The sequence below is a fragment of the Rhinoderma darwinii genome, chromosome 1, assembly GCF_050947455.1.
Source record: "Rhinoderma darwinii isolate aRhiDar2 chromosome 1, aRhiDar2.hap1, whole genome shotgun sequence".
NCBI lineage: Eukaryota > Metazoa > Chordata > Amphibia > Anura > Rhinodermatidae > Rhinoderma > Rhinoderma darwinii.
In genome coordinates this window covers 20,906,650-20,927,184 of record NC_134687.1, presented here as the reverse complement: position 1 = coordinate 20,927,184, position 20,535 = coordinate 20,906,650, and the positions used below count along the sequence as shown (strand labels likewise).

Sequence of the window (20,535 nt, the reverse complement as noted above, 5' to 3'; positions counted from 1 at the left end):
TGGCCATCCGAGCCGCAAATCCCGAATCTGCACACCACCTCAGTATTGCCTTGTCTTCTGTAAGGTTCTACTGACCTCTGGTGGACAAAGATGAGATTGCAACAGACACAATTGGGTAAAAAAAATAAATGTATACAATGTCATGTATATCCATAAATTTTTACTTAATTTTGTAGGAAGTAGTGAGCATGCTCTGTGGTAGAGCTAAGCTGTGTTCATCACCTATTATCCATGATGTGATCTTTTGTTATCTTTCTCCAGCTTTTTAATAGAGGTGTTACCTTTAATTGTAATCCTTCCCTCTGATGATAACAAAATGATTGCAGACACTTCCCATCAGTGTACACAGCACAAGCTGAACAGTCGTAGGAAGTGTCAAAGTGAGGGCATGGCGGGCAGTGTAAAAAAAATATATATATAGTAACTGCAATCCAGTAGAAAATCACAGAAAACACGTGGTGACATCATAATGAGTTATGCCAAATAAAATACGACACCCAGCTCTGCTACATCGGAAGCATCGGAAGCTCCTCTTAAATATTAAATATGAATACAAATATGTGAGTGGATTATTTATCTGGGAAAAAACATCATCAAACATTAATTATAATTCTTTTTACTATTCTAGAAAATACTCTAAATCTAGAAGAAGATACTCCGATGGATCCCGGCTTGAAATTTCACTATCCTAGTCATGAGGTCAACACCAAGAAACTACTGCAAGACTACTTCTCTCATCATACTCCATACTCAATATTTAAGGAGTCCACATTTAACTTGTTGAGATGTTGTCATAAAGTATTTAGCTCAGGTATGTCAAGGAAACTTTTTTGATTTTAACAGCAAAGTAGTAATAAACATTGCACAGAATGGCAGTGAATGGAACATCAAAACATGGGGAATTAATGGCGAGACAAGTATGATATAGTCGCAGGATAAGTATTATAAGATATCAGATGCAGAAATATCGCGGGTAGAGATGAGCGAACCGGGACAACCGAACCCGGTTTCGGTCCGAACATCGAGAAAAGTTCGGTTCGCAGCGAATCCGAACTTCACCGGGTTCGGCCGAACACGTTTTGACCGAACCCGGTCAAAAATATTATACAAATCGGCAGCCAATTGTCTCTATCAATCACTGATAGAGAAAAGAGGCTGCTGATTAAAAATAAAATAAAAAGCATTTCATATGTACCTGGTCGATGTCTTGGTGACGAGTCCCTCTTCTTCCTCCAGTCCGACCTTCTTTCCTGACGCGGCAGCCTGTGATTGGTTACAGAGGCCGCTGCAGCCTGTGATTGGCTGTAGAGGCCGCGGCAGCCTGTGATTGGCTGCAGCGGTCACATGGGCTGTAACGTCATCCAGGAATGTCGGGCCGGATGTCGAGAGGGACGCGTCACCAAGGCAACGGCCAGGAGACCGGACTGGAGGAAGCAGGAAGTTCTCGGTAAGTGTGAACGTCTTTTTTTTTTTACAGGTTACTCTATATTGTGATCGGAATTCACTGGCCAGGGTGCTGAAACAGTTACTGCTGATCAGGTAACTCTTTCAGCACCCTGAAGAGTGACTATTTACTGACGTCGCCTAGCAACGCTGCCGTAATGACGGGTGCACACATGCACACGACCGTAAAAACACCCATTATTACGGGTCGTAATTACGACCCGAAATAGTGGGCCCATAGACTTCTGTTAGCCACGGGTACCTTCCCGTTTTCTCACAGGAAGGTGCCCGTGCCGTTAAAAAGATAGAACATGTTCTATTTTTTTATTTTACGGGCCGTGCTCCTATACTTTATAATGGGAGCACGGCTCGGAAAAACGACCGGCTGCCCGTGGCCGGCCGTGCTCATCTCCTGAAATACTCTGTGCTGCCTTAAACTCTGTGGACAGGTCAGGATCCTGTTTCTTTTAAATGCTGCTGGGGAACCCACTCGATCCACTATATAAGGCTGCGCTACCGTGCAGCATTTAAAAGAAACAGGATCCTGACCTGTCCACAGAGTTTAAGGCAGCACAGAGTATTTCAGGAGATGAGCGTGCGGACCTTGTGCGGGGTGGTGACTTGCCAATCATGTGAAGGTGTTATTGAGGACAGGAGTGGAGGAGAGGTAACAGACTGAGAGCTACGTAATGGTAAGAGCAGAGTTCACAGCAGCACTGAATCTGCACGCTCCTCTCCTGAAATACTCTGTGCTGCTGTGAACTCTGCTCTTACCATTACGTAGCTCTCAGTCTGTTACCTCTCCTCCACTCCTGTCCTCAATAACACTGAGAGCTACGTAATGGTAAGAGCAGAGTTCACAGCAGCACAGAATATTTCAGGAGAGGAGCGTGTGATTGGCTGCAGAGGCCGCTGCAGCCTGTGATTGGCTGCAGAGGTGGTCACGTGACGTGCGTGACCGCCACTACAGCCTATGATTGGCTGCAGCGAGCGGCGACATGGATGAAACGTCATCGCTGGAGGCCGGACAGGAGGAAAGTAAGTATGAACGTATTTTATTTTTTATTGCATTAAAATTGTATTTTCCGTGCCCCGAGCATGTACTGTCAAGGTTGCTGAAAGAGTTAGTGCAGCCCATTAACTCTATCAGCACCCTGGACAGTAGCATGCTCGGCGCACGTAAGTGACAGGTTCGGTCCGAACTAGTTCGGTCCGAATCGAACTTTTTCGTAAAATTCGGCGAACTAGCCGAACCGAACTTTTCATAAGTTCGCTCATCTCTAATCGCAGGACGTAAAGGTGTCACCATTGCCATCTTTCAACACTTTATTTACACACGTGCACCCCCTGACCGTACCATCTCCCGCTCCCCGCGACCACTAATAGGATATTTACACTGCCGTCTCAGGGGCCGCTAGCCAACCTGACCATATCTTCTCAAGCTTATTTGGACATTTCCTATTGAGAAACAAAAAAAGTCTTAGACAGAGGGACATATATTTATTAACAAGTTGAAGCTGGTGGACTATACGTGGAGAGTCTGTTGCCTTCCAAGCCATAATAATGATTTTTCTGGTACAAAATAGGGCAAAACAGAAAAAATATCTTGTTCTAATAACCCTGTTATCTTCTTGTTCATGACACCCAAGAGACAAATCTGAGGGGTGAGGAGTCGAGGAAATCCAAAATGGTCATGGAGGAAATGAACAACCTCCGACCAAAAGGGTGAGACCTTGACCATACCCAACAGAGGTACGTGCCACACCAGACTGGCAACAAAAACAGGACAGGAGTGTAATAAATCCTATGCAAAGATGTAGATTGTATTAAAAAGTCTCTTACACTCACCACGGAGTCAATGAAAGGATTGTAATACAAGTATGAGCAGGATCCACCAGACCCACAAACGATCTTTGTTAGGCCCTGTACTCATCACATATATGCTCTACGTTTAGCATGTACGTCGGGAAAGCTTGTAATGTACAAGCTAAATGCAGTGGCGGATTAAGTAGACCATGGGCCCCGCGCCGTAACTATTTTTAACACTACCTTTTTGGACAAGCATTAACAAATGGGTGTTACGATTCCCCTTGTCACAGCGCGGTGTCCCTACATACTGACAGTATCACACTGTGCAGGGACACGTCCTCCTGACAAGGGGAATTGTCTATCAGTCCTGGACTGCAGAAAGACTTTTTGTGAAATACAAGGATTTCCTATAATAAACATGTCAGGAGAGGTGACAGATTCTCTATAAATCTAGTGACTCACATGTGACGTCGTTTTTTTCCTCTTTTGTACTCCATCCGGTCCAGAGCGCATCACGACTTCTCCCAGCCATGACCCATTTCTACAGAATTTGCCACTCACATATCTTCGACTCCTCACTTTTCCAACATTTCCACACCTATAAATGAAAATAAAGTTATCATGGTGCCACATACTGTACCCCTAAATATAATAGCACCAAACACTGCGCACCTGAATATAATACCACACACTGTAAAACACCACATACACACAGCCCCCTGTACATAGTGCCACACACAACCCCCTGTACATAGTGCCACACACAGCCCCCTGAACATAGTGCCACACACAGCCCCTTGTAGATATTACACACCCCCATAGATAGCACCACACACAGCCCCCTGTACATAGTGCCCCACACAGCCCCCTGTACATAGTGTCACACACAGCCCTTGTAGATATTACACACCCACATAGAAAGTGCCACACACAGCCCCTGTGGATATTACAGCCCCCCATAGATAGCGCCACACACAGCCCCCTGTAGATATCACCCCCCCCCCCCCGTAGGGAGCGTTACACACAGCCCCTATAGATACAAATGAATATCCCCCCAAACAGAAATCTTTAGCAAAGTTTCCATCACCATCGAGATCAATGTTGATGCAAACGGAATCTAAGGTTTCCATTTGCCTTTCCGTTGAGGGGTTAACCAGACGGAACCCCTCAACCTAAGGGCAGCGGTGATGTGAAGAGGGCCCATGTGCATATGTGATACTGTTTGTTGGACCCTGTATCTAAGCCTAAGGTAGGCTTAGATACAGGGTCTAGCAGACAGTATTCTTATGCAGTATAAGCTGGGACCCTGTATCTAAGTCTAACACGGTAAGCTTTAATGGTTGTCCAGTCCCTAAACATTAATGACCTATCCTCAGTATAGGCCATCAATAGCTTATGGGTTGGGGTCAGACACCCGGGACCCCCGCCAATTAGCTGTTTTGAAGGAGTTGCAGCCGCTCGTACGAGTGCTGCTTCCCCTTCATTTCCCTCACTTGCTCACACTGTGAATCGCTGACACGTCCGTGTCGGCGATTCAGTGTGAGAAAGTGACCGGAATGAAGGGGAAGTAGCGCTCGTACGAGCGGCTGCAACCCCTTCAAAATAGCTGATTGGCGGGGGTCCCGGGTGTCGAACCCCAACCCATCAGCAAGACACTAAAATTAAACTTACCTCCTCTTCGGCCGCAGGTCCTCACTCCATCAAGTGTCGTGACGTTATGCGCTGTGTGCTGCGCACAGCGCTGTGACGTCAGAACCTCCGATGCGCTCCAGGAAGAGGAGGGGTAAGTACTGTCAGTTACTATAGTAACAGGGGCCCATGTAGTTTATTACATAGGCCCCAGTTACTATAGTACCTTTTCATTGATGTGGTGCTCCCCTGGCTTCTGGGCCCGGTCGCAATTGTGACCGCTGTGACCCCTATAGTTATGCCACTGAATGTGACTGCCGCTAGCTCCCTCCGATGCTAGCGACGCCCCACCAGGAATGAGGGGGACCGTGCGATCATGTGGGGTTCGGCCGGCCATGGGCCCCCCGGGAGCCTTGGGCCCCGGGCGGCCGCCCGAACCGCCCTAATGATAATCCACCACTGGCTAAATGTGATCATAGAGCTCCATTAAGAGTGTCTTTTTGATGTCTGTCGGACCGGTGTACGTAAGTATACTTTTTTTTTTTAAGGATCGAATAGCGTCGTAGATAGTCATCACTGGAGCTTCCCGATGCAGTAGAGGCCGCCATGCCAGCGACACAAGGGATGGTTTCCCCACGATATAATGCCATGTCAGCTGTGTGGGATCCTCACAGAGTACGCCACACCTGCAGTCACCACATATATCCACCTGCGAGGCGGCCATGACCCTGTGACTGTCAGACCTTTAAAGACCCTTAAAGGTTAGACTGTTGGCCGGAGTCTCCGACTGCTATCTATGCCCGTGGAAGCTACACTGAAACTTCCCTGGGGTATCCTCAGTGACAAAACCGGCCGGAAACGTCTCCGGGGCTACCACAGGGATGCTCCAATGATGTAGCTCCCCCAGGCCAAGATAAAAAGCAGCCGGGGACTCCATCTGCTCTGAAGGTCTTGCCATTGCAAGGTATAGATCCGCCATACTCCTATACGTTAAACGGAGGGGGAAAAAAAACTGTGTGCACAGAGCCTTAAAGGACTTTTCCGAGTTAAAATTTGTATGTGTTAATGCTTTTAACTTGGGAATGTGAATACATTTGTAATGTACTTAGAGTTTCCAAATTGGCCCCGATGCTACCGTGGGGCACATGACTGTTCTCAAATTGCACTTAACAGCTGCGTGTGTCATCAGTGTATGATGCGCGTCTGCGTGATTTTCGCGCAGCCGCCATCATTATGACACTCCGTTTGGATGTTTGTAAACAGAAAAGCACATGGTGCTTTTCTGTTTACATTCAGAGTTTGACAGCTGTTGCACGAATCACGCAGTTCGCACGGAAGTGCTTCCGTGCGGCATGCGTGGTTCTCACGCACCCATTGACTTCAATCGGTGCGTGATGCGCGAACAGCGCACAAAGAAAGGACATGTCATGAGTTTTACGCAACGCACTCGCGCTGCGCAAAATTCACTCACTGTCTGCACTGCCCCATAGCCTAATATAGGTGGGTACGACATGCGTGAAAAGCACGCGCGTATATTACGCTCGTGTAAATGATGCCTTAAGGTGTAGCTAAACGTTTGACAAACTTCTGACATGTCATAGTGACATGTCAGAAGTTTGGAGTGGTGGGCGACCAAGAACTGAGACCCCCACCAATTGCTAGAACGAAGCAGCTGAAGCGCTCGTGTTAGCGCTCAGCCGCTTCGTGTCTGTTCGGCTTTTTCCGGAAAGCCGATGTATCGGAGTACGGGCTCATAGACTTTCTATTGAGTCCGTACACCGATACATTTATTTCCAGAAAAAGCCGAACAGACACAAAGCGGCTGAGCACTCACACGAGACCTTCAGCTGCTTCATTCTAGCGATTGGTGGGGGTCTCAGTGCTCGGACCCCCACCAATCCAAACTTCTGATATGTCACTATGACGTGTCAGAAGTTTGTCAAAGGTTTAGTTACACTTTAAGACTCCTGATAAATCTGACATAGTCTTTTTGATAGTCTCCAGATTCTAGATTCATTAATTGCTGTCTAGTTAGGTAATGGAAGTCAAAGGTAAGGCATTAGGCTCTGTTCACACCACGTTTGGCGTGTATGGCTAGCGAATGCACCGGAAGATACTCCAGACTTACGTATACTCTGAACTTTTCCATAGAGCCCTATGGACCCAGCTGATTCCCAAAAGAGTGTCCTTTTAGCATCCACCGCACAGGCATATGTCGGTAAACTTTTTTTTTTTTACTGTATAGGAAATAATAATCTACTGTACTTTCCAATACAAAGGGTCACCGCAAAAAAAACAAAGCATAAAGGATTTTTTTTTAATAGGGGGCCTTTATATAACATATAGCCCTGTATTGCATGCAGTGGCACATGTCGAAACCTTTGCATATGCCGGTAGATTGTTCTGCAGATTTTTATATTGTATTTTTCTTGGAAATATATGAAAAAACTGACATCATGGTGTTACCATTCCCGTGGTCATAGGCACGTGTCCCTACACAGTCTAACACTAAAAATAGGAATGGAAACACCCAGTTGTCAATGTGTTCAAACATTTCTAGGAGGAATAACAGAGGAACAGAACAGCACAACGTAAACTCTATGGAAAGATTTCCTTAGGAGACCTGACAGCTCCTCTACACTACACTACACAGGAGCACTGACAGATCCTTTATACTACACCACACAGGAGAGCTGACAGATTCTCTATACTACACCACACAGGAGTACTGACAGATCCTCTATACTACACCACACAGGAGTACTGACAGATCCTCTATACTACACCACACAGGAGTACTGACAGATTCTCTATACTACACCACACAGGAGAACTGACAGATCCTCTATACTACACCACACAGGAGTACTGACAGATCCTCTATACTACACCACACAGGAGAACTGACAGATCCTCTATACTACACCACACAGGAGAGATGACAGATCCTCTATACTACACCACACAGGAGAGCTGACAGATTCTCTATACTACACCACACAGGAGAACTGACAGATCCTCTATACTACACCACACAGGAGTACTGACAGATCCTCTATACTACACCACATAGGAGAGTTGACAGATCCTCTATACTACATCATAAAGGAGAACTGACAGATCCTCTATACTACACCACACAGGAGAACTGACAGATCCTCTATACTACACCACATAGGAGAACTGACAGATCCTCTTTACTACACCACACAGGAGAGCTAACATCTATACTACACCACACAGGAGAGCTAACAGATCCTCTATACTACACCACACAGGAGAATTGACAGATTCTCTATACTACATCACACAGGAGAGCTGACATATCCTCTATATTACACCACACAGGATAGCTGACAGATCCTCTACACTACACCACACCAACAAGGAGAGCTGACAAATTCTCTATACTACACTACACAGGACAACTGACAAATCTTCTATACTTCACCACACAGGAGAGCTGACAGATCCTCTATACTACTTCACACAGGAGAGCTGACAGATCATCTATACTACACCACACAGGAAAGCTGTCAGATCCTCTATACTACACCACACAGGAGCACTGAGAGATCCTTTATACTACACCACACAGGAGAGTTGACAGATTCTCTATAGTACACCACACAGGAGAACTGACAGATCCTCTATACTACACCACACAGGAGTACTGACAGATTCTCTATACTACACCACACAGGAGAGCTGACAGATCCCCTATACTACACCATACAGTAGAGCTGACAGATCCTCTATACAACACCACACAGGAGAGCTGACAGATCCTCTATACAACACCACACAGGAGAGCTGACAGATCCTCTATACAACATCACACAGGAGAGTTGACAGATCCTCTATACTACATCATACAGGAGAACTGACAGATCCTCTATACTACACCACACAGGAGAACTGACAGATCCTCTATACTACACCACATAGGACAACTGACAAATCCTCTATACTACACCACACAGGAGAGCTGACAAATTCTTTATACTACACTACACAGGAGAACTGACAAATCCTCTATACTTCACCACACAGGAGAGCTGACAGATCCTCTATACTACTTCACACAGGAGAGCTGACAGATCATCTATACTACACCACACAGGAGAGCTGTCAGATCCTCTATACTACACCACACAGGAGAGCTGACAGATCCTCTATACTACACCACACAGGAGAGCTGACAGATCCTCTATACTACACCACACAGGAGAGCTGACAGATCCTCTATACTAAACCACACAGGAGGGCTGTCAGCTCCTCTATACTACACCACACAGGAGAGCTGACAGCTCCTCTATACTACACCACATAGGAGAGCTGACAGATCCTTTATACTACACCCCACAGGAGAGCTGACAGATCCTCTATATTACACCACACAGGAGAGCTGACAGATCCTCTATACTACACCACACAAGAGAGTTGACAGATCCTCTATACTACACCACACAGGAGAGCTGACAGATCCTCTATACTACACCACGCAGGAGAGCTGACAGCCCCTCTATTCTACACCACACAAGAGAGCTGACAGATCCTCCATACCATACCACACAGGAGAGCTGACAGTTCCTCTATACTACACCACACAGGAGAGCTGACATCCTCTATACTAAACCACACAGGAGAGCTGACAGATCCTCTATACTACACCACACAGGAGAGACGACAGATCCTTTATACTACACCACACAGGAGAGCTGACAGATCCTCTATATTACACCACACAGGAGAGCTGACAGATCCTCTATACTACACCACACAGGAGAATTGACATATCCTCTATACTACATCACACAGGAGAGCTGACAGATCCTCTACACTACACCACACAGGAGAGCTGACAAATTCTCTATACTACACTACACAGGACAACTGACAGATCCTCTATACTACTTCACACAGGAGAGCTGACAGATCATCTATACTACACCACACAGGAAAGCTGTCAGATCCTCTATACTACACCACACAGGAGCACTGACAGATCCTTTATACTACACCACACAGGAGAGTTGACAGATTCTCTATACTACACCACACAGGAGAACTGACAGATCCTCTATACTACACCACACAGGAGTACTGACAGATCCTCTATACTAGACCACACAGGAGAGCTGACAAATCCTCTATACTACACCACATAGGACAATTGACAGATCCTCTATACTACACCACACAGGAGAGCTGACAGATCCCCTATACTACACCATACAGGAGAGCTGACAGATCCTCTATACAACACCACACAGGAGAGCTGACAGATCCTCTATACAACATCACACAGGAGAGTTGACAGATCCTCTATACTACATCATACAGGAGAACTGACAGATCCTCTATACTACACCACACAGGAGAACTGACAGATCCTCTATACTACACCACATAGGACAACTGACAAATCCTCTATACTACACCACACAGGAGAGCTGACAAATTCTTTATACTACACTACACAGGAGAACTGACAAATCCTCTATACTTCACCACACAGGAGAGCTGACAGATCCTCTTTACTACTTCACACAGGAGAGCTGACAGATCATCTATACTACACCACACAGCAGAGCTGTCAGATCCTCTATACTACACCACACAGGAGAGCTGACAGATCATCTATACTACACCACACAGGAGAGCTGACAGATCCTCTATACTACACCACACAGGAGAGCTGACAGATCCTCTATACTAAACCACACAGGAGGGCTGTCAGATCCTCTATACTACACCACACCACACAGGAGAGCTGACAGCTCCTCTATACTACACCACATAGGAGAGCTGACAGATCCTTTATACTACACCCCACAGGAGAGCTGACAGATCCTCTATATTACACCACACAGGAGAGCTGACAGATCCTCTATACTACACCACACAAGAGAGTTGACAGATCCTCTATACTACACCACACAGGAGAGCTGACAGATCCTCTATACTACACCACGCAGGAGAGCTGACAGCCCCTCTATTCTACACCACACAAGAGAGCTGACAGATCCTCCATACCACACAGGAGAGCTGACAGATCCTCTATATTACACCACACAGGAGAGCTGACAGATCCTCTATACTACACCACACAGGAGAGCTGACAGATCCTCTATACTAAACCATGCAGGAGAGCTGACAGCCCCCTATTCTACACCACACAGGAGAGCTGACAGATCCTCTATACTACACCACACAGGAGAGCTGACAGATCCTCTATACTACACCACACAGAAGAGCTGACAGATCCTCTATACTACACCACAAAGGAGAGCTGACAGCTCCTCTATACTACACCACATAGGAGAGCTGAAAGATCCTTTATACTATACCACACAGGAGAGCTGACAGATGCTCTATACTACACCACACAGGAGAGCTGACAGCTCCTCTATACTACACCACATAGGAGAGCTGACAGATCCTTTATACTACACCACACAGGAGAGCTGACAGTTCCTCTATACTACACTACACAGGAGAGCTGACATCCTCTATACTAAATCACGAATTAGAGCTGACAGATCATCTTTACTGCACCACACAGGAGAGCTGACAGATCCTCTATATTACACCACACAGGAGAGCTGGCAGATCATCTATACTACACCACACATGAGAGCTGACAGATCCTCTATACTACACCACACAGGAGAGCTGACAGATCCTCTATACTATACCACACAGGAGAGCTGACAGTTCCTCTATACTACACCACACAGGAGAGCTGACATCCTCTATACTAAACCACACAGGAGAGCTGACAGATCCTCTATACTACACCACACAGGAGAACTGACAGATCCTCTATACTACACCACACAGGAGAGCTGACAGATCCTCTATACTACACCACACAGGAGAATCAACATGTCCTCTTCTCTTCACCAAATAGAAGAGCTCATAAGTCCTATTTAATTAGTACTCTGCATATATTAGAAAGCAGAGAATTTGAGATTATATGGCCCTTTAGGTAGTGATTGGTAAATGTTTTATTATGGAACCATATTTACTCAATGTAAGACAATATAAGCTACACATTTTAGTACTGATTCCATTGCTGTAAATGCTGGAAATAATGCACCAGAATAGGAAATTTTACCATTAAGATTAGTAGTGAAGTACCTGCATGTTTTTGTGAGCTATCTGCTCTGACGAGAAATATAGGCCAAAATTACAGCCATTTGGATGTGTCCTTAGATCAGTGGTCTTTAACTTGTGGGTCTCCAGCTGTTGCAAAACTAAAACTTTCAGCAAGCCCTGCAACTGTAGACCGAAAGAAAACAGTCACTATGAAGTCGAATGTAGGCATTGCATTGGAATGGTGTCGAGGACAGTCCCAATTTGGTTAAACTGTGTATGATGGTGGACTTTTCTCAGTTCAAAAACAGTAGAGAAGCTGAATGTGAGGACCATTACTAATTGTTTAGATCAAGTCTATAGTTTCTCGTTCCTCAGTGGTGGACATAAGGAACAATAAATCCAAAAACAATCGATAGGCTGAAATATACGACTTAAAATGGATGAGAGCTTGAAGAATGATGTAGAAAGTTGAAGGAATATAACACTTGGATTTGTTTCTGTTCGCAGGTTTGGTTAGTGGAAAAACCCTGATAGATATCAGTCTTTTTCCGATAATCGTTCATCTTCTTTCAGTTTGTGAATTTTTTGAAGAAATTTCAATTCTAGAACTCAATGACGCTTCCATTAAAGACCTTGAACTGTGGAGGAATAAAGATCCAGAAGCCTTCGACTGGACTCATACCTCAAAACTCTGTATGGAGTTAAAAGGGATGAACAGGTTCAGTATGAAGTTCATTTCCTTCTCTATTGTTGACAACTTTGTCATATTATTATATTATACAGGGATTTAAATAAAATATTAATAAAAAAATTGGCATTCTGCTTCACCAGTGTTTCAGCGACCTGCAATTTCTTAATATGGAGCTGTGCTTACTACATAAAAGACAATGAAGGCTGAATTATGGATCCGTATATGAGCACCATTATCTTATAAGTGGCAAATACAGCTCCATAATCAAAAATGAGCCCATCTCTATATGAGACAGAGACAAAACCACTCCCAACTGAAGACCAAAAACACTTTTGTACCATCCCATAACAGTGAGAAATAGTTTTAGTTTTTTTTAACCCCTTAACGACCAGGCCTGTTTGGGGGGTAACCGCTTGACGAGGCAGCCAAATTTAATTTTTCACTCCCCGCCTTCCAAGAGCCATAACTTTTTTCATTTTCCATCAATGGAGTGGTGTGAAGGCTTTGCAGGAGGAGTTGTAATTTCTATTGACAGTATTTAAAGTACCATATAATGTACTGGGAAACTGCAAAAAAATTCTATGTGGGGTGGAATTGGAAAAAACGGATTCCTCAATTTTTTGGGTGAGGGGGGTTTCGTTTTTACATCTTTCACGTGAAGTAAAGACGACAAATTACATTTATTTTGTTCACCAATACGATTACGGCAATACCAAATTTATATAGGTTGTTTTAAACTTTTTTCTACTTTAACAGTGAAAAATCTATTTGTTAAAAAAAATATTGTTTTGTGTCGCAATATTCTGAAAGCCATAACTTTTATATTTCTCCGTGTTTTTAGCGGTGTGAGGGCTTATTTTTTGCAGGACAAGCTGTCGTTTTTATTTGTACTATTTTTTTGTTGCATACGACTTTTTGATCACTTTTTGTTGAACTTTTTTTGGAGCTATGGTGACTAAAGAACAGCAATTCTGGGGTTTTCAATTATTTTTTTTTCTTACGGTGTTCACCGTGCAAGTTGAAAAATATCATATTGTAAGAGTTTGGACTTTTACACACATGGCAATACAAATTTAGATAATTTTTTACATTACTTTATAAGAAAAATGGAAACATTTTTTTTTTTTACTTAATTTCTTTTTTCTTTTTTTTGCACATAAAAACAAATCTTTGACTAACTTTTTTTAAAATATTTTTTATTAGTCCCCTGGGGGATTTGAACTAGCAACCCACAGGTTGTTGGAGGGGTCCGCCCCCTATTTCTAACGGCTTACATGCCGCGGTTTCTATTGACCGATGGAATCAAAGTGGTTAAAAGGCCTGGATCAGAGTTCTCTCTGTTCCTGGCTGTTAGTGCAAGGTGTCAGTTAAAATACACAGCTGAAACCCCCAGCTTATGGAGCGGACCCGTGATCCTGCTCCATACCTCAACCCAAGCACCAGGACATACAGTGTCGTCCTGGTGCGTCAAGGGGTTAATGAACAAACCATTTTTTTGGTCAGGGAATATAGCAATCCCCTACCACTTTTCCTGTCACTATCTCACAATATATTTAATACCCTACTAGCACATACTGTGTTTCATAAGCCAGTTGGATACACGGTAGACTATATACAGGAAGAGGAACCAGTAAATGATATACAGTAGATCAGGGGTCTCAAGCACGCGGCCCGCATGCGGCCCCTGGGGCTGTCATCTGCGGCCCACGGGACACAGAGCCGCTAGTATCGGCTCTGCTCCGAGACTCTGAAATTCCCTGACATCGCTGTCCACATATGAACAGCGATGTCTGGGGCTTCCCCAGAGCCGGAGTCCCGGGCAGAGCGCTAGTACAGGCTCTGCTCCGGGACTCTGTGCAATTCCCTGACATCGCTGTCCACATATGAACAGCGATGCCTGGGGCTTCCCCAGAGCCGGAGTCCCGAGCAGAGCGCTGGTGTCGGCTCTGCTCCGGGACTCTGTGGAATTCCCTGACATCGCTGTCCACATATGAACAGCGATGTCTGGGGCTTCCCCAGAGCCGGAGTCCCGGGCAGAGCGCTAGTACAGGCTCTGCTCCGGGACTCTGTGCAATTCCGTGACATCACTGCCCATATATGGACAGTGTGTCAGGGTCTTCCCCAGAGCGGAGCAGAGCGCTGGTGTCGGCTCTGCTCCTGGACTCTGTGGAATTCCCTGACATCGCTGTCCACATATGAACAGCCATGTCTGGGGCTTCCCCAGAGCCGGAGTCCCGTGCAGAGCGCTGGTGTCGGCTCTGCTCTGGGACGCTGCGGAATTCCCTGATATCGCTGCCCATATGTGGAGAGTGTGTCAGGGTTTTCCCCAGAGCGGAGTCCCGGGCAGAGCGCTAGTATAGGCTCTGCTCCGGAATTCCCTGACATATCTGCCCATATATGGACAGTGTGTCAGGGTCTTCCCCAGAGCAGAGTCCTGGGCAGAGCGCTATTATCGGCTCTGCTCCGGGACTCTGGGGAAGCCTCTGACATCGCTGCCCATACATCGACAATGATGTCAGGGGCTTCCCCAGAGCAGGAGTCCCAGTGATGTCAGGAGCACAGCTGGAGTCCCAGGAAGAGCCTACTATCGCTCTGCCTGGGACTCCAGCTCTGGGGTTGCCCCTGACATCTGTGTCCATATATGGACAGTGATGTCAGGAGCAGAGCTGGAATCCCAGGCAGAGTGCCAGAAGCGGCTCTGCTCCGGGACTCCAGCTCTGGGCAAGCCCCTGACATCACTGTGGTAGCATCTGCAGAGGGCACTGTGGCAGCATCTACAGAGGGCACTGTGGCAGAATGTACAGAGGGCACTGTGGCAGCCTCTACAGAGGGCACTGTAGCATGCCTCTACTGAGGGCACTGTGGCAGCCTCTACAGAGGGCACTGTGGCAGCCTCTACAGAGGGCACTGTGGCAGCCTCTACAAGGGGGAACTGTGGCAGCCTCTACAGAGGGCACTGTGGCAGCCTCTACAAAGGGCACTGTGGCAGCCTCTACAGAGGGCACTGTGGCAGCCTCTACAGAGGGCACTGTGGCATTATCTACAAGTGGGTGTGTGGCAGTATCTGAAGAGGACACTGGCATTATCTAGGGGTGTGTTGCATTATCTACAGAGGGCACTGTGGCCTTATCTACAGAGGGCACTGTGGCCTTATCTAGGGGTGTGTGGCATTATCTACAGAGGGCACTGCTGCAGCATCCACAGAGGGCACTGCGGCAGCATCCAGAAGAGGGCACTGCGGCAGCATCCACAGAGGGCACTGCGGCAGCATCCACAGAGGGCACTGCGGCACTATCTAAAAAGGGGCTGCCCAATCTTGACATGTGTGCTAACTGAGCCGCCGGACTACATTTAGCGACACTTAAACTGGAAAGCTGGATTGTTGAAATAAGCACGTGGAGAAATATCTAAAATGTTAAACCTAGCGCTATTATTATAGTAATGTAGTATTATTATTATAGTAATAATAGTGTTATAGTAGTTCACATAACTAATTGATTAACAATAATTTTGTATTGTATCAAATTTGAAAGTAATGCGGCCCGTCAACTTCCCATTTTTTCTATATGCGGCCCACTTACCCGGCCGAGTTTGAGACCCCTGCAGTAGATACTGATATAGTAAATGTTTCTCCTATTTTTTAGGGATGGGTGGCAAGATACTGAAGAGATGTTGAGAAAAAAACTGAAACACATTGTGAAGGGCGACTTCAGCAAAAATAACCTGACAAATCCTTATGCGCTGCCAAGAGCCGACTGTGTTACGTGTATATGGGGGCTCCAAATAACCAGTAGGGATCATGAAGAATACAAAACAAATCTGAGAAAAGTGTCTAATCTATTAAAACTAGGAGGCCATCTACTGATATATGCAAATATTAATGCTTCCTATTTTAAAATTGGAGAAGATAAATACCATCTGCTAAACTTTGATGACAATTTTTTAAGAAAGACTCTGACCGATGAAGGTTTTGCTGTTGTACATTATGAGATTATGGAGAGGGAAGCTGACACTGATTGTTTAGACCATGACCAAAAAGCTTTTGTTGTTGCCTGCAAGGTGATGGAAACATAAAGTGTACCTACAGTTTCCGTAAAAAAATCCTACATAGGCCCCGTAGTCGGAGCTTTTTATTTGAATAATTTATTTTACAGGGGCCAGCCATCATTATTTCTGTTAGGGCTCATCTACATGTGGCGTAAATACTTTGGATTTCCCGCAACGTATTTTGTAGATGAGGAGTGGATGAGATTTCAAAAAATCTCATCCACACGCTGCGTACGTGATATGCAGAGATTCCGCACACAAATTGACCTGCGGTGCGGTTTTTAAAGCCGCAGTATGTCAATTGTGGTTGCAGAATCGCCGTTATTTTTTTTTTTAAACAATGCTTTTACTTTTTATTGAATGTTTGACATAACAAATTATTATAACGAATATTGATTCTTTTATAAGAAGTTATACAAAGCCAATTATATCTTAATGATGTATCACCTCATGTACTAATTGTCTTTGTGTAACATCTTAAATGTTGAGCTTTTTTCGAAGTTGTTCATTTGTAAACTGCCTGAAGAAGGAGCCTCTGCGCTCTGAAAGCTTCATATATAATTTTTATGTTTAGCTAATAAAGGTATTATACCTACTATACTTTTGTCCTCCTTGAAAATGTGAGAAATTGCTGCTAAACAACCCAGAAATAGAAGTGTTTTTTTTTGTTTTTAAACATGCCAACATAAAGTAGACATATGGGATATGTGAAATAGTAGTACCACACAAAATAGTTACTATCTGTTTTACAAGCAGATATATTGAAATTGATAAAAATGCAAATTTTTGCAAAATGTTGTTGTTTTTCACAAATAAATACTGGATGTATCAATCAAATTTTACCACTAACTTAAAAGACAATAGGTCATGAGAAAAAAAATCTCAGAATAGCTTGAAAAATTGTTCCATATAAATTGACACGTCATATTTGAAAAAAATAGCCTGGTCCATAAGGGTATGTTCACACGTAGTCAACAAAAACGTCTGAAAATCCAGAGCTATTTTCAAGGGAAAACAGACCCTGCTTTTCAGACGTTTTTTTACCAACTCGCATTTTTCGCTGCGTTTTCACTGCGTTTTCGCGGCGTTTTTTACGTCCGTTTTTGGAGCTGTTTTCATTGGAGTCTATGAGAAAACAGCTCCAAAAACGTCCAAAGAAGTGTCCTGCACTTCTTTTGACGAGGCTGTATTTTTACGCGGCGTCGTTTGACAGCTGTCAAACGACGACGCGTAAATAACAGGTCGTCTGCACAGTACGTCGGCAAACCCATTCAAATGAATGGGCAGATGTTTGCCGACGTATTGGAGCCGTATTTCCAGACGTAAAACGAGGCAAAATACGCCTCGTATACGTCTGAAATTTGGCCGTGTGAACATACCCTAAGGTGGAAATAGGCTGTGTCCTTAAGGGTATGTGCACACACACTATTTACGTCCGTAATTGACGGACGTATTTCGGCCGCAAGTCCCGGACCGAACACAGTGCAGGGAGCCGGGCTCCTAGCATCATACTTATGTACGATGCTAGGAGTCCCTGCCTCTCCGTGGAACTACTGTCCCGTACTGAAAACATGATTACAGTACGGGACAGTTGTCCTGCAGCGAGGCAGAGACTCCTAGCATCGTACATAAGTATGATGCTAGGAGCCCGGCTCCCTGCACTGTGTTCGGTCCGGGACTTGCGGCCGAAATACGTCCGTCAATTACGGACGTAATTAGTGTGTGTGCACATACCCTTAGAGGTTAAACAAATTATTTATCACATTAAAGAGCAGTAAAGTGCACTGCCCATAGTGTTATCCGATACCAAATAGCCAAATCTGCAGCCTAAAAGCAACATTACATTATATGTATTAAAATCACAATGTTTATGTTAGGAGGGCACTGAGATCGTTCCAATCATTGAGACTGAGCGGTCCTAGTGCCTCTGTCCACTAGGACCGCTCGGTCTCAGTGATCGGAACGTGATACATGTTTATTACAGATGTTTAAATCTGACTCTGTATTACATGATGCAATGTGACACGATAGCGATATTATTATGTTTTATTTTTGTTCAATAGAATCATCTGACGCATGTCTTATCATTTATAATATTGTGGATTGAGAAATAAAAGTTAAAATTTTTTAACAAGAACCTGAGTGCCGAGATTTACATTTCTATTATTATGGAGTGGAATCCTACTTGAGCACCACCATTGTTCTGAGTGCCGTATATTCTCTTTACATTGAATCCTCCTTTGTACGGGCACCTGAAAGAAATATCCAGTGGATTATTTCCATATAACACTGCTGAATCAGCGAGAATCTATACTATTATAAAGTATAATGTGTCACAAGACAATCGCTTGGATATGAAAACATTCCAAAGTTTTTACCACATAAAGTGACGCGTTAGATTTAAAAAATGAGGCTCTGTCAGGAAGGTCAAAAGTGGCTGCAGCGAGAAGGGGTTAGGGAGATTCACACAGCGAGAAATCTTTTGCTTAGAAGGGCATTTCATGTAATTTGCAGTGAGGTAAAGGGCTGTTGATGTAATTTGCAGTAAGGGAAGGGCTCTTGATGATGTAATTGTGGCTGAAAAAATGCAAGCAAGGCGAACAAGCAACTGGATTACTTAAAGTGCAGCTAAACGTTTGACAAACTCCTGACATGTCATAGAGAGATGTCAGAGGTTTGGATTGGTGGGGTCCGAGCACTGAGACCCCCACCAATCTCTAGAATGAAGCAGGTGAAGGTCTCGTGTGATCGCTCAGCTGCTTCGTGTCTGTTCGGTTTTTTCCGGAAAGCCGATGTAGCGGAGGACGGGCTCATAGACTTTCTATTGACTCCGCACACAGATACATTTATTTCCGGAAAAAGCTGAACAGACACGAACGGCTGAGCGATCACACGAGACCTTCAGCTGCTTCATTCTAGAGATTGGTGGGGGTCTCAGTGCTCGGACCCCCACCAATCCAAACTTCTGACATGTCAAAATGACATGTCAGAAGTTTGTCAAACGTTTAGCTACATTTTAAGGGTATGTTCACACGGCTTATTTTTGGACGTTTTTTGGGCCGTAAATGCCCGAAAAACGGCCGAAATATCTGAAGCAGAAGGCCTCCAAACATCTTCCCATTGATTTCATTGGGAAAAACGGCGTTCTGCTCCGACGGGCTGTTTCTTTACGCGGCCGTTTTGAAAAACGGCCGCGTAAAAAAAACGGCCATGAAAAAGAAGTGCATGTCACTTCTTGGGACGTTCTTGGAGCTATGTTTCATAGACTCAATAGAAAAGCAGCTCCAAAAACAGCAGTTAAAAACGCAGCGAAAAACGCGACTTTGATTAGAATCGTCTGTAAAATCAGGAGCTTTTTTCCCTTGAAAACAGCTCCGTATTTTCAGACGTTTTTGGTTAATCCTGTGAATATACCCTAAGAGTTGTTCAGAATATGGTTTCAATGCCAATCTATGTTTACTTAGAGATGTTTTTGAAGTAATCATTAAAACCAGCAGAGTATTTTAGTCAGAAGATATAAACTTTTACTTAGTGAACTAGTTCTGTAAATGTTTTACTAGAAAAAAACAAACTGACCACAGGAAAACATCTTGCAGGTTTCATATTTCAATTGTCTGCAAGTGAATGTTATTACAAAGACACTTTTTCAACACGCTCGACAAGGGGTAGTCTAGCAAAAGGGTGTGGCTTAAAGTGTGACACGTGCGCCCAAAATTTTGGCGCAAGAAAATGGTGTCAACTAATAAGTGGTATGAGGAAGAGAAAAGTGTCTAGCATATCCAGCTAGATGCGCCAAATTTATTATACAGTGT

At 44.6% G+C, this 20,535-nt stretch overlaps 1 protein-coding gene across 1 annotated transcript; it reads left to right on the top strand.

Annotated features, from left to right (window-relative positions):
- The first annotated feature begins 654 nt into the window (after positions 1–654).
- On the top strand, positions 655–16,750 carry LOC142717529 (indolethylamine N-methyltransferase-like). The gene is made up of 3 exons (XM_075848733.1): positions 655–811; positions 12,493–12,703; positions 16,321–16,750. Exons 1-3 carry the CDS (start codon positions 661–663, stop codon positions 16,748–16,750), a joined length of 792 nt encoding a protein of 263 aa, XP_075704848.1. The 5' UTR covers positions 655–660.
- The last annotated feature ends 3,785 nt before the right edge of the window (positions 16,751–20,535 follow it).

What these genes read in the sequence shown, in the direction of transcription:
- LOC142717529 (XM_075848733.1), top strand. Translation starts at nt 661, where the DNA reads ATGGATCCCGGCTTGAAATTTCACTATCCTAGTCATGAGGTCAACACC. An exon ending in TCATAAAGTATTTAGCTCAG is followed by an intron (nt 812 to 12,492) that starts GTATGTCAAGGA and finishes TTCTGTTCGCAG; the next exon opens with GTTTGGTTAGTGGAAAAACC. An exon ending in GAGTTAAAAGGGATGAACAG is followed by an intron (nt 12,704 to 16,320) that starts GTTCAGTATGAA and finishes CCTATTTTTTAG; the next exon opens with GGATGGGTGGCAAGATACTG.